Raw genomic sequence first — 15,334 nt, 5'->3', positions numbered from 1 at the left:
TGTGCTTGTGGTTGTGTAAGACATAACATTGTATAGACTGTTTTTTTTTTCTTCTCCTGTCTGTGGTCGTAGATGTACGTCAAAGTGTGTGTCGTGGTACAGAAGAACAGTGTCTTAGAGCGATACTAATCACCTGTGCTGTGTCTACGGAAACAAAGCACAGCTGTGAATAAAAAAAAAAGAGTGCCCAGGAGAAGTTTTACACTGTGCCTCCTGAGAGAAAAGACATTTGTGTTAACCCTGTGTGTAGTTGTGTTTTTCTGGTTTGGTTTACACTACACCTTCTTGCTAAATTTATCCGGGTCCTGATTTAGCTCAGTTCAGCTCAGAAATGACATGAAAGCATAGCGGGATTCATGACTGACTTAACAAAGTACTTACTGAATCAGAGAATACGCAGTTGATAATTCTGAGAAATAGCGTGCTTTCCTCTGTGATCTATTTTAAAAAAAAAAACAAGCAAAAGGATTTTAAACTATATACACAATTTTGAAGTGATTGATTGTGTTAACATGTGGCTATATTTGGCATACGCACTACGAAACTGATTGCCAAGACCACACATGCATATGGCTTTCTATCATTGTGTCTAACTGAATCGTTTCTCTCTGAGTGATAAACCACATTTTAGTTTATACACAAGAATATCTGGAAATTGTTCACTGTTCCTGGATATGTTGATACAGATATTCTGCTCAGTTTTGTGATCATGTACTCTACAAATTGGTTGGGTTTTATTTAGTCTGTTGAATAACTGTGGCTAGATAGGAATTGCTGAGACTTGAATGTTCACATTTGCCTCTCAGATTTTGATGGTCTCTTTGGATTTTCTGTGATAATTTTCAAGCTGTACTTATCTTGTTTATATTAATAAGTGTTTGAATATGGAAGAGGAAACTAGTAAGGGGTTTTTATGTGATGAATCATATATTTACATATCATACCTATTTTGGATATTATAGCAGAGTGTGGAATCGTATCTGATTGGCAACACGCGAGTGGCGCATTTGCCGTGGCTCTTCATGACGGTTGAATCGCAAAGCTCGAAGTCGTGAGAGATAGCATGGCATCTCCTCAGGCTATAGATATTTACTGTTCCTCTAAAACAGGCTTTGCATTCAGTAAAAATGCATACGTGTGAATTGTGTGTGGGTGAAACCGAGAGCTGAAACATGCTACTTGTTCAATAGGGATATCCCCATGTGGAGAAATATACTGGAGTTAGGAGGGTATATCCTCATGACAGAATGTTTTGCATTTGTTTATTTTTGTACCGGTTTTTTTGCATGCAGAAGTGTTTCCATTTCCAGAATGGATGACAAAGTGTTTCAGGATCATGTTTGGCACAAAAGGAATACCTTCTTTAAGTTGTAAAGTAAGTCTTCTGTAAAAAAAGTTTTTAGATTTTTTTTATTATTTTTTCAAATCGCAAATGAGTATGAAGGACTAAAAATGACAGAATGAAAAATAAATAAATAAAAGTAGAAATAAATAAATAAATGCAGAAATAATAGTAAAATAAATACATTTTGGTAATATAAATGGCTATTTCTGTATTTTTACATGTATTTATTTATTTATTTATTTATGCATTTCTATATGTATTTATTTATGTATTTATACATTTATTTATATATTTATGTATTTATTTATTTATATATTTATATATGTATTTATTTATACATTTATTTATTCCTACATTTATTTATTTCTGTATTTCCACATTTCTACATTTATTTATTTCTGTATTTCCACATTTCTACATTTATTTTTCCCTGCGCATGTATGCTAATTGACCAATGGCTAACCACGCCCCCTCCACTCACTCAGTCAACATTCGGTAACAGCAGCTGTCACAGTAGGAGACATTTCACAGGAGGCAATTGATGATTTTTTGGAGACAGAAAGATTATATATCATCTCGATGTCACCAAAAGGGCCTTAAATATGCATTGGAGGGTTATATTAATAATTTTATTGTTGAGAAGGCCGATAAGCTTCAGCTCCAGAACAAAGATTTACAGTTCACAGTGTAAACGTTATAGTTTGGTGCTATTTCGCTTCAAACGCTCGCTTTATACGCGTGTCCTATTCGCTTTGGATTCAAAATGTTCAAGCGTCGAACTAGACGCGGATACGCGCGAATTTGACGCTCTATTCGCGTTTGGTGGGAGCGCAGAATAATGAACAGGCTGCGATGTCAAGATTGCATTGCTGGAATGTGTGTGTGTGTGTGTGTGTGTGTGTGTGTGTCAGAGAGAGGCACGGGCGCGATCGAACAGTGGAAACATAAAAACATACTCCGTCATTTTGTTCATACAGGACATCATTAAAACTGCAAAGTGTTTAGCCTACTTATATTTGTGTAAAACACAACATTGTGCTTTTGTCAAACTGTAAACTCTTGTCAAACTGTAACCTACAACTGTCACCCAACCAAAATCAAACACACACGCTGTTTAAAAGCCAAAATGACAAGAAAAACCATAAAAACGAATGAAAACTGATAACTGCAATGCATTGCAGTGGACGAGGAAGCAGAGAATGTCCAAGTGTATTGGGTTAGCTATGCGTACTGTGATTGGCTCATCGGGTTTGGGGGCGTGGCTTAGCCATTGGTCAATTAGCATACATGTGCAGGGAAAAATAAATGTAGAAATGTGGAAATACAGAAATAAATAAATGTAGAAATGTGGAAATACAGAAATAAATAAATGTAGAAATGTGGAAATACAGAAATAATTAAATGTAGGAATAAATAAATATATAAATAAATGCATATATAAATATATAAATAAATAAATATATAAATACATAAATATATAAATAAATGTATAAATACATAAATAAATACATATAGAAATGCATAAATAAATAAATAAATAAATAAATACATGTAAAAATACAGAAATAGCCATTTATATTACCAAAATGTATTTATTTTTACTATTATTTCTGCATTTATTTATTTATTTCTACTTTTATTTATTTATTTATTTATTTTTCGTTCTGTCATTTTTAGTCCTTCATATTATGAGGGGCTAATTTATGAAATTATTTCATCCTTTTTTGTGTGGTATTTCAGTCCAAAAACAACTAACCACGTGAAATATAATATTTCATGTAATTCAATTTAGTAATTGTCATTTCAGCAGAAAGATGGCATTTTTTTTTTATTTTGCCTTTTTAATGTAAAACTCTATATATAAAGCACTATTTGATTGGTGCAATAAATGTCACACTATTACCACCCGCAATTTAGTAATTGTCATTTCAGCAGAAAGATGGCATTTTTTTTTTAATTTTGCCTTTTTAATGTAAAACTCTATATATAAAGCACTATTTGATTGGTGCAATAAATGTCACACTATTACCACCCGCAGAAAGCATACAATAAATGAAATTTTATTATATTGTTTATATTTTCAGTTGATTTTATTTGAATTATATACAGTATGTAGACACAATTGCACTGTCTACATTTCAAAGTACATATATTCAATGTTGATCACAGTGGTGGAGGAATGCTATACAGTCCTAATAAAATATGACAGATTGAGGTAGTGTGCTGTCATGCAGTATATGTTCACCACAACATTTTTGCATAAAATATTTACATAGGACTGAATTAGATACTCAAACAACTGACAGTTCCTTCTTAGTCAATTCCCCCCAGAATACTTATTCAGTAGCCTATGCTAGCATTTTAATTTTGCATTGTTACATCAAAGCCAAATTCCATTGCACAAGCTTATTTGCATTTTTGCCCCGTTGTGAAATATTTCTTGATGAACCAGGTTTTATGTAGCTACTTGCCATGCCAAGCACATGTTTGCTTAATTGCAGCTGAGGTTGCAACTCTACTTCAAATGTTGTTTCATTTACTCACTTTGCCTAAAAACTTAGAAAGACAGAAAACTGTACACTTGATTATATAATTTCAAACTTGGGTATAATTGGTATGAATACTATGGAAGCTTGCTAAATAATAAATACAATTCTGACTTTTTTATCACAATTATGAGTTTATATCTCGCAATTCTGACTTTCTCAGAATTGTGTGATATAAACACGCAATTGCGATTTATAAAGTCAGAATTGTGAGATATAAACTTTCCTCAGAATTGGACTTTATAACTCGTAATTACGTGTATATCTCAGAATTCTGACAAGAGAAGTCAGAATTGCAAGATATAAACATGCAATTGTGAGAAAAAAGTAGAATCGCAAGTTTATATCTCGCAATTCTGACATTATAACTCACAATTGCAAGTTTGTATCTTTCAATTGTGAGAATAAAGTCAGAATTGTGAGATAAAGAGTTGCAAGTTTCCATAGAATACAGTGAAATGGAATTGTTATTTTACAAAAATCAAATCAATTGCAATAAAGAGAAGTCTTATTAAACCTGCTGCAGCAGGATCCTAAAATAATGCTAAAATAAAGTCCCTGTGAAGCAGGGTTGCCAGGTCTGTGCAACAAAAGTAACCCAATGGCCTGTCAAAAATAGCCCACAAATAACCCAATGCAATTTTTTCCATCAGCCGGCTGAATTCTTCACTGAATTTGTACATCTGGGGGTCGTTTTTGGGGTGTTGGAGCGCTGAAATCGTGCTTACGGGGGTGGAAATCAGCTCCTCCCCCTTTAAAAAAAAAAAAAAAAAGCCAATAACGTTTAGTTTATATCACAGCTCGACCAGAGCCGTGGAGATGAACTCAGTAAAGCCCACTAATGTCTAACCGTTTCTCCTCCTGATATACTCCCTTATTGCTTTAAAATATAACATTCTGTGCAGAATTCAAATGGGTCCAATTTGTTTTGTGGTCTGCGCCTACTCTCTAATATTGTATCTCTTGCCCGGAGAGCAGACTGTGTGCGCGTTGCGGCGGTTCGCGTGACACTAACGTGAAACCAGACTTCATTCGCTCCAATTGAAAGCATATTACTCTGTCTGAATCGTTCCCTATGCCCTATATAGTGCACTATGTGCCATTCATCATGTAGAAAATATTGATTTGACGATTTTAGGCTCAGCTTCAGCGTCCATTTATAATGTAGGGGGGTGGGGCGCTTCTGATTCTAGAGAGCATTTGATTGGAGAGAAAATCTGATGATTTTTTGAATGCTTATATCTTCTAGATATTAATTTTGTCATTGTTTTGGAGCACACTTGCTTTTAGATAACAGCAAGGCTAACATAACATATTCCTACTAAAAACCCAAAAACGTCAATTTTGATTTCATGGCGACTTGGCAAAAATCCAGTGCATTATTTTGTGTTGTCACTCTCAACAGGAACACAACAGCCATAGAGGCAAACTGAGATCTTCAAGAACACACACATGCCACACACCCGTATGTAAATCGTACACCTCCAGCACGATTCTGCACCTTACTCTGACAGCTATTGCGTGAGGAATTTTCTTGGAATACTTAAACTATGTATCCAAACAAGATATGTGTAATAACACGAAAGTGAAAATAAACGTTCGGTTCCTTGGAAACAGCGGGAAGGTGAAAGAACTGCGATTTGTGCCATGGCTAGATAGCAAAGATTGTATGCTTATACCTTTTTTTCATAATCCTTCCCGTTCTCCTGACTGCAGAATGATTCCGGCAGCTTAAACTGAGCTTTGGCACTATCCCTCAGGTTATATATTTCCAAGCCGTTTCTGAATTACAGGCAGGGCCACCGAGATCGTGTCATGTGTCTAATAAAAGTGTGACAGTTGTGTTAAAGCTCTGATGAAATACGCTACCTGAGGGGTGGTATGGAGAAATAATCTACATGCTCAGGAAGCGCAAACAAACATTCCCGCAACAGTAGCAGAAGCCGCGTTGCTGTTAAATGAGCAATAAACTCTAAGAAAAATGGTTTTCCTTCTCCATTGGTGATTATTTAGTCTGTGTAGTGCTTTATTCTTCCTTAAATTGAGACATGATTATGCGTGATATATCTCGTGCACATGTGGCATTTGTTATGGCTTGCCATTTAAGTGTGATTTGACAGTTTTCAGCGCGTAGTTTAATAAACCACATACTTCTGTTTGATCTTCTTTATGAGTTTGAATTGTCTAGAATGACTCTGTCATGGAGTATGACTACATAAAGCTCTGAGTATTACTCTGGAGTCGGGAAAACATTGAACGTACAAATCAGACACCCCACCCTTCTTATCTGAACACGGGCAAGTATCACCCTGCATGTACAAAAGCAACTCGGAACAAGATGCCTCATGTTAGTCATTCTCCATAGAACCCTCACATACATGTCATATCCTTAAACGCGACCCTTTTGATCCCCAATGCGACCCCAATGCACCCTACTTAGCCAGTATGCGTCTGTCGCTCACATTTTAAAAGTCTCAGTGACAGATGTTGGGTTGCATGTAATGCAAGACACACACTTATTCAGCATATGTTCATCATAGGATGTGTTGCACAACACAGTCACTCCAAAGGCATGCTGAGTAATGATGCAGGTGTCCTGAGTTTGGGATGAGAAAAAGCTACAATTTACCAATGAAAAAAAGAAAAGAACAGACCGCTGCTTACTCATCCAGCTTCGAGATGGATGATAAAATCAGTTTGGGTCAAATAAAGGCTCAGATAACAAAGTTTTCAGGTTGTTTTTCACGTGACTTTGTGTTGGGTTTCATAAAATCAAATTGTGTTGGTGTTTGTTTCTTTATTAAACATCTTAAACTTTTCTGTTTAATTAAATGAAAACTGTGCTTATTGCATTCAAGGGGTTTTCAGGCGATTAAATCAGTATGGCTTTCAGCACAAATATACAGGGAGATTACAGTGTGTTTAAATATTTGTCTAATGAATTGCGTTACTGGAGCACTGTATCCCATCGGTCTATTGGCCTCTAACGGGTAACCACAGCAGTGAGCATTAAATGGTGTGGAGCAGAACTACATCGGACACTTGGTGTTTTTTCTGAGAGAATGCACATCACCAGAGACTGTCATGGGAAACCTGAGACGTTATTCGACTGACAGTACAATCCAAACATTGTGCCAGAGACTGTCATGTTACTTTGAGGTACGCAACATCAGAACAGACTGCACCGTTCAGATATGAAAGCAGACGTTCGGATAAAACATCTGCCTTTACTGGGACGGGGAATTGGGACAGTTGTTCCAAAATTAGGATGACTGCTGATTATTTTAGAAACCTCTGTCAAGATTGTAATTGATGTTAATGCTTGTGTATTATCATCTGTTAATTTTTTATGCTTGCCATCTTTTGCAATAATGTCTGAAGACTTTAGGCATTGATCGTGTGCGTTGTCAAGTAATGAAGAGGCAGCCAAAAGTGTATTTGCCTATATGGATTCACTTTGGGGAGGCCCAGAGAGAAACACAGACTCCTGCCCCAGCCTTGGGGCAGCATGCGCCCTTCTCTCATCCAGGACAGTAGGGCACAGCCAAAGAGCATCGCCCAGTTCTGCCCTTCGGTTGTGGAACCGCAACTCTTTGAAGCCGCGTGATTGCTGTCTGAGACTGCATTAATCCCATAATGCATTTCCCGAGTGACTATGCATGGCAGCGTCTGGGCATGTGGCGGCCCACATGTAGCAACTTCATCTCCTCTCAGTGCTGTTGTCCTCTGTTTCATTGGTGTTTAGACTGTTGTCTGAGATTGAGTGTCTCTTTAGGATTTATGAAGGAGCTGTCATCAGTGGCTTGTTGCATAATTTCAAAAGACGTGTAAAAGACAAGCTAAGTCTCTCAGCTTAATTCCAATTTCTTCTCAAACATTAGTGTTCCACGTGCTTTTTTACACGGCTTTTTTGAAGATCATTGACTTCTTGGGATTATGTCTGGAATTGGATGATTTTTGTTACCAAATCATAAGTTCTAGGGTTCGTGAGTAAAATACTGTTGATTAGCTATGCTAATTTGTGAATTTTGTCACCAAATCATAAGTTCTAGGGTTCGTGAGTAAAATACTGTTGATTAGCTATGCTAAAAACAAAGCTAACTTAAGCTACTTAATTATTTTTAATCAGAGCAATGTTTTGGCACAAAACAATGCATGATCAACCTAATAAACAGCTATAAACTAGAATACACACTATTTTTATGTAACCTTAGTTGAAAACATAGAAATTAAAGTTACAAGTTAGTAGTGTCGCTAACATAGTTAGCTACTCACCAAAACTTGAATCACATTGTTGTTGTTTTAGCATGTTCACATATGTTTTCGAGTTTATGAAAGCGAAGAGCAGCTCAAAATGCGTGGTTGTGAGTGTTGTAATTGTGCTGCATTGATCTCTGAGAGCACAGAGAGCTCAGTGCTGGACTGCCTCACACTGCCAGTGTCTCTGGTGACATCATCTGGCCAGCTAAGAGACTTTTCTGTATTTTTCTCTCTCTGCGTCCCTCCCTTTCTTTTCTGCTCCATCACTGCATCAACCCCATTGGTGTTATAAATAAGAAAGTACTGTAACACTATATTCTTTCTTTCTATTGTTCAGCTGCTGCTCCTACACTGAAGCATATGAGGAATCCCGTGTTGGTGGACGAAGGAAGCAGGCTGATTGTGAAGTGTGAGGCCTCCGGAAACCCCACCCCGGAGTATAAGTGGTACAAAGATGGCGCTGAACTGAAGAAGAGCAAAGAGATCAGAATAAAGAACGGCAAGTGAGTCAGCATGTCCACTAGCCCACACCTGCAGAAGCCAACCTCCAGTTCTAGACGTATATCAGAAGTTCTCAGACTGGATTGTGACCTTTTCATGATACAAGAGCTTACTTTGGGCAGTGTACTAGAGACTGCCTGTGCTCTTGCAATTAAAGTTTTTCAGCATTTTTGTCTATTATATTGTTAATATCACAATTAAATAAATGGTTCACAAGAAATTAAAACTCTGCTGAAAACAACATTATTAGTTTGAAATGATCTGAGCTAGTTAAGTTGGTCGTGTCTCATCTTATGGGCAAGCTAGTCTCCCAACCTGAGGATCCAAAACCTCAATAAAACCTGGAAGACTGTTTTTTTTTTTGTTGTTGTTGTTGTTTTTCCAGCAGGGAATTCTTTCTTTATTATTGTTTAATTACTTAAGCTCATATCATTCCAAAATGATATAATGGCACAAAAAAATTCACAAATACAAATAAATCATAATAATCAAAAAAAAAAAAAAAATATATATATATATATAATAATGATACATACGTATAATTTATTTAACAAAAAAGTAGACATTTTTCAAATTTGTAATATTTTTTTTATATCTTTGTGACTTCAATGTTTGTCTGTCCCTCACGCAATGCTTTTGTATAACTTCTAAAGACATGGATAATATCACACAATTAATATGGAGTACACATTTATGATCCTTAAAGGTGGTATCAGTGATTTCAGGCCCAAAAATATTTTATCACATTCATCTAATCTTTCCTAACTATCCGCTAGCTGCCCGCCCCATAAGCATGCCGTCAAAAAAACGCGTCTCTGTAGGCAGCCTAGGCTCTGAGATCTGCACACAAAAACAAATGGTTTAGCCAAACACTCAAAACCAAAACAAATAGTGTTCCAAACAATCACCGACAGGGGGAGGGTGTTGTGAGGTTTTGTGCTCGTGCACGGCTGGCACGCGAAGTCAGAACTGAAGAAAAAGCTGGCTCAAAACCTCACAACACCCTCCCCCTGTCGGTGATTGGTTCGAACACTATTTGTTTTGGTTTTGAGTGTTTGGCTAAACCATTTGTTTTTGTGTGCAGATCACAGAGCCTAGGCTGCCTACAGAGACGCGTTTTTTTGACGGCATGCTTATGGGGCAGGCAGCTAGCGGATCGTTAGGAAAGATTATTTTTGGAATTTAGAATATTTTTGGGCCTGAAATCACTGATACCACCTTTAATGGTGCTTTTTGTCCCAATCCTTGTTCCTTCTTCCAATCCAATTTTGTGCCCTATCTTTTTCCTGGAGATTTACCTGCCTGTAGAGTCCAGGGCTGAATCCGAAACCGCCCCCTATACCCTCAAATAGGGCATTATTTGAGGGGACAGCCATTTGTAGTGGTGTCCGAAACCATAGTGGACGTTATTGAGTGTACGTATTCAATCCCCCATTGCGCTGCAATAACGAGTGTACAAACGATGTACGCTCAACGGCTGTCCGAATTCACTCACTCTTTGTCATTCACTCCTTCAAATGAACAGTATTAGTGGACTAACACAGGGAATAGTGAATGTGCGATTTTGGATTCAGCCCAGATCTAACCCTGATCAAACACACCTGTCTGTAATTATCAAGTTCTCCTGAGGATCTTAATTAGCTGCTTCAGTTGTATTTGATCAGGGTTGGAGCTGAACTTTGCAGAAAGGTAGATCTCCAGGAACAGGATTGGACAGCTCTGTTATATAATATGAACATGATAGAGTTGTGTGAAGATTCTTCAAAAATACCTACTTTTTGGGTTCAAGAAAAAATATAAAGGTTTGGAATGACATGAAAGTGAGTTAATGATTTCAGAGAGATATAGGCACTGTATGTGATTGGCTTGAAATGATCTACAGAACAGACATCATAAATAAATGACTAATGGGTAAAGGAGATTTTGTTCAAAAAAAAAAAGAAGAAGAAAAAAAAAGAACCACCTGTGGCTGTGCTACACCAATGTGAAGCTCCCTTATAACAAACCAGAACACTGGGATTCTCAGAGTGTCATATGACTCTCTTCCATCTCTGTTTATAGAACTTAATTTATACTGAGTTTTTTTTCTGGAGAGTTTCTCCCTCTTCCATGTGTATAGTGGAATCCTTGACTCTTTCCTGTGTGTCTTCTTCTTGAAGGAAAAACTCCAAAGTTCAGATCGGCAGTGCAAAGCTGGAGGATTCTGGGAATTACACATGTGTGGCAGAGAATACTCTGGGGAAGGAAAACGGCACCAGTACAGTGCACGTTCAAAGCAGTAAGTACACATTTTGTTTAAAGTAGTGGATCAGCATGGTGTACAACAGAGAAGAAGACAAGAGTGTGTCTTTGCTGATGGGCTGTCGTCATTTTTGGTGAATGCCAAATATATATTGCTGACAATGTGTCATGATGAGAGGTGAAGACGTGTACGTGAAGATCACAACATGGGCAGAATCCCATGTGTTTGAAAGGTGTGTTTGTATGCTTACGTCAGGCTTTTGGGCATATCTGTAAGTGCGTAGTTGGCTGCTTCCAAGCTGAGTTTACTCCTGGTATCTCACCCCTGACAGAAAATCTAGTTTAAGATGGTATATGGGTTTTGGAACATGGTAACTAGTTTCTAGCTGGCCTAAAATGCTTTTTAGCTGGTTGAGCACCCACAGTGTTCTCAAAACCAGATCAACCACCTTAACTTTGTATGAACAACTGGTATCGGGTTTGTTGCTGATCTACGATGGTCTACTAGCCTAGAGACTTGCTAAAAACCAGCTACTATCCTAAGGTGGTCAAGATCATGTTCCAAAAATTCAGTTAAGCTGGATTTTGCAGCAGGAATGACTCAAACATCCCATTTTGAAGTTGCGTGTGGAAGTTTAGAGCAGCAGGAGGGTTGGGAGAGGTGCGTGCATACATGTGTTTGTGTATGTTTCACTCTGATTGTTTGTCGGCATGTCAGGCACCCCAGAACAAGTCTCACAGTGTCACGGCAGCCAACTTGCGCGCACACACACACACACACGGATACGAGGAAGGTGGAGGCAAGACCAAGCCCATTGGAGGTGGTGTGGCCCCAGGCTCGGGAGGGGCCTGCCCCCGAGACAATCCTCAAAAAGTGAAGAGAAAAAGAGAGTGCAACATAGATCAACAACCTGAATGAGGCCACCATCAGTGAAGCGCTCAAGTGCCTAGGGGAGAAACATAAATCTAGGAGCTTAGGAAATACCTTCACCTGATTGTACGATACATTGTTTTCCCAGCCTCCTACATTCTGACGGTGCAGAAAAGGGCGATTCTTGGATTTCTGTCTCAGGGGAGGTCGTGCTCCACCTGAGCAGGAGCTGATGTAAGAAATATTCCTTGCTTTAAGTGCAAGAGGTCACAAGTTCAACTCATGCTCAACTGATCATTTTAATACAAACGTTAAAACTACATTTAATTGGCGGCAGATGCATATCTACAGCATGAAACACTTTTTTAAAAAGATAATTCTGGTAATAAACAAAATATAATGTCAAATTTACAAGAAAGAAGTTGCAAGATGTAAAGTTGCATTTGAGAAACTGTGAGACAAAAATTGTGACGGTGAGATATAATGCTGAATGGCGAGACATGAAGCCACATTATGAGATTTAAAGTTGCGATTGCAAGAAATGAAGTTGCAGTTGCCAGGTTTAATGTCGCAATTATGGGTAACGCTTTACAATAAGGTTGCATTAGTTAATGCATTAAAGGTGCAGTAAGCTATTTCTGGTATGCGCTGTTGACGCCAGGATCACACCTCTATCTTTATGCCTCCGCCCCCACATTCACGTGCGCGCTATGCAACACAGACAACGACTATGGCGGAATCTGCCGATTTGCCTGTCATCCGAGGGTGTGATGTCATCAGTAAGTGAAAGCAATATGTGTTTCTATGATAATTCTTGTTGAATATCTAATTGTTATTTAGCTCCTCTACTCATTCCTTACAGCTCCCTACATAACCCGTTAGTCCAAGTAACTAAAATATTAAAAATGTGACAAGATTAATGGGTTGTTGTGATCACTAAAAGGGGAACCAAAAGAAAAAACATATTAGGAATGTTATCTCACTTTTCAGACATACTTTGGGAGCCAATGCTTGAATCAGGCGGTGGGGAGGTTTAAACGTTCCAGGCTTATAATAATAATTACAATGCAAATAAAGCAAACAAGTGAAGATGACACACAAGAGCAAAAGACAGATCTTAGTTCTGTGAAACAGCAAAACCAACGTTACTCACGTATCGAGAAGAAATATAGCAGTCCATTTTCAGGCCTTAAGGTCTCTCCAGCGCTGGAAAGCTTCTCCGATATTAATGTGGGTCCTACCTCTTGCCTGATTTTAACCCTTCTTTTTAAAGTTATATGTCCCTGGCCTTTTCCTTTTTTGTATATTATCTGCCATCTCTCTCGTTCTATAGTCTTTCTGCTAATGTCTGTCTTGTGCTCTGAGCTCTTTCTCCTCCCCCATCATGTGTATGGGGTTAACCCTTACAGCTGATTGGCTACAAGTGTGTTTTGATGCTCAGTCCGATCCACTTTTCAACAGTGTTTTTCAAAAATCACTTACTGCACCTTTAACAACTAACAATGACAGTACATTTGTTAAGCTGCGTTCACACTGCCAGCAACTTTGTCCACTGAATCAGTTTTCTTGCCAAAATTTTTTGAGGGAAAAGACTAAATATAAATGGAATCAGTACATAAAATGCTTAATATTAAAGATGAACAAGAAACAGCGAGTGCTCTTTGCCATCGCGGCTATTTATCTGCATTGAAAACGCATAAGTGCCGATCTATCTTGGCTTGGAGTCAACATGGCAAATACTACCGTACGTACACCGATACGTATCAGGTAAATTCAGGATAATTGGGACACTTTTTCCCTGTCATCCCAATGCAAAAAGTGTCCCAATCAACCTGAATTCACCCTAAGAAAGTTGTTGACCGTTATTATTGAAAGTTGAAGAAACTTCTCCTCCATCTTGCCTCGACACTCCACTACAGGATGTAGTTGATGGATCACGTGTGCTCCACTGACTTCACTCCTATTTGTTGTCACTCCTCAAAGTCGCTCTTCATTTGCATAAAGTTAAACATATCTTGTCGCTGGATACTACCTCACTGTCGCTTGTGTCGCCAGAAATCGACAGCTCTCTATTGAATTGAATGGGATCATATCGCTTTGTCGCTGCATGTCGCTGGCAGTGTGAATGCAGCTTTACAGTATTATTAATTTTGTTAACATTAGTCAAAGTCCCCCTGTGTTGAAAATCAAGCTTTTAATGTTGTTTATATGTCTATGTGGTGTTTTTAATATGCTTTAAGACAAACCATGTGTAAATTCATAAGTCAACACAATTGCTGAGTGTTTTCTTCTTAAAACTGCGGTGAATCAAAATCCGGTTTGAAATCGCTGGTGTTTCTGACGTCACAAACTACCTTGTAACCAATCAAGTCAACGTGTGATCGTCAACGAGTGGATCTCTGAGCTGGTGTGAGTGAGTGGAGGCGGGGCTAATTTGCATATTCGTTGAATGCAATGGTCTAGTTACATATAAGCTATTTTAAAAAAATGTTTAAATATGTAATTATGGTGATCAAAGATGAGTTTTAAGGGATAAAATAATTGACTTCAGGGGGACTTTAATAAAAATACAACTGTTCATTGTTAGTTCATGTCAGCTAAGGTCCATTAAACAATATTAACATATATAACTTTTGACTTTGATTATGTATTAGTAAATGTTGAAATTAACTACGATTAATAAATGCTTTAGAAGTATTTTTCATTGTTAGTTCATGTTAACTAATGTAGTTATCAAAGGAATCCTCGCAATCGTCTCACAGTCGATTCACACTGACTTAATGGACCCTATTTTAACAATCTAAGCACATGGTCTAAAGCGCATGGCGCAATTGCACTTGGGGCGTGTCCGAATCCACTTTTGCTAGTTTAACGACGGGAAAAATGGTCGGTGTGCCCAGCGCATGGTCTAAAAGGTTTGTCCCTATTCTATTAATGAGTAAATGGGTGTGTTTTAGGCGTAAAGTGCAAAAAAACAATCAGAATGTAATTTCCCATTCCCTTTAAAAGCTAGCTGTACTCGCGCCATGGCAGATTCGCTATTTACATGGTGGAATTTGCAAGCTACTACTATTGACAAGCTTTACTAACGCGTTCTTCAATTAAATAACAAATTTTTTTATATTTTACAGTGTACAATATACAGTCTATTTCAGTTGCTTCAAAATAGCACCGCACCAACAATGCGCCCGCCCCGAACACACCTCGTTTTCAGACCAGTATTCCCATGGGCACACAAATGGACGCAAATGCTTTTGCTATTTATACAATGTGGCGCAGGACGTGAAAATGATAACTGCGTCGGGCTGAAACTAGCAAAAAACACTTGTGTCGCGCCTTGCGCCAGTTGTATGATCGCGCCCAATATCTAAAAGTCACAGTTAATGTGTGGCAGAAAAAGGCAATCAGTGGCAGATTTTGTAATTTTTGGTATTTGATATTTTATTTTCTAATTTCATCATGTTGCAATGCAGAATATTCGTAAAAGTGACAAAATCGGGTCTGGCATCTTTTATGGTGCAGATTATGCTTGTGTTGTTTACATGATACTCTGTTGAGGAGGACACAGGC

At 38.0% G+C, this 15,334-nt stretch overlaps 1 protein-coding gene across 29 annotated transcripts in view; it reads left to right on the top strand.

Annotated features, from left to right (window-relative positions):
* nrg2a (neuregulin 2a) overlaps window positions 1-15,334 on the top strand; it is a 117,966-nt gene that overhangs the window by 53,716 nt on the left and 48,916 nt on the right. For all 29 annotated transcript variants that reach the window (XM_081391661.1, XM_081391659.1, XM_081391649.1 and 26 more), the window contains exons 2-3: window positions 8,489-8,654; window positions 10,812-10,930. In XM_081391661.1, the coding sequence (XP_081247787.1) occupies window positions 8,489-8,654; window positions 10,812-10,930 (285 nt within the window). The remainder of the gene's footprint in view (window positions 1-8,488; window positions 8,655-10,811; window positions 10,931-15,334) is intronic.

Source organism: Scardinius erythrophthalmus (assembly GCF_964197995.2).
Source record: "Scardinius erythrophthalmus genome assembly, chromosome: 17".
In the NCBI taxonomy this organism is placed as follows: Eukaryota; Metazoa; Chordata; class Actinopteri; order Cypriniformes; family Leuciscidae; genus Scardinius; species Scardinius erythrophthalmus.
Note: the sequence above shows the minus strand (reverse complement) of the source record. Positions and strands in the feature narration are given on the sequence as shown.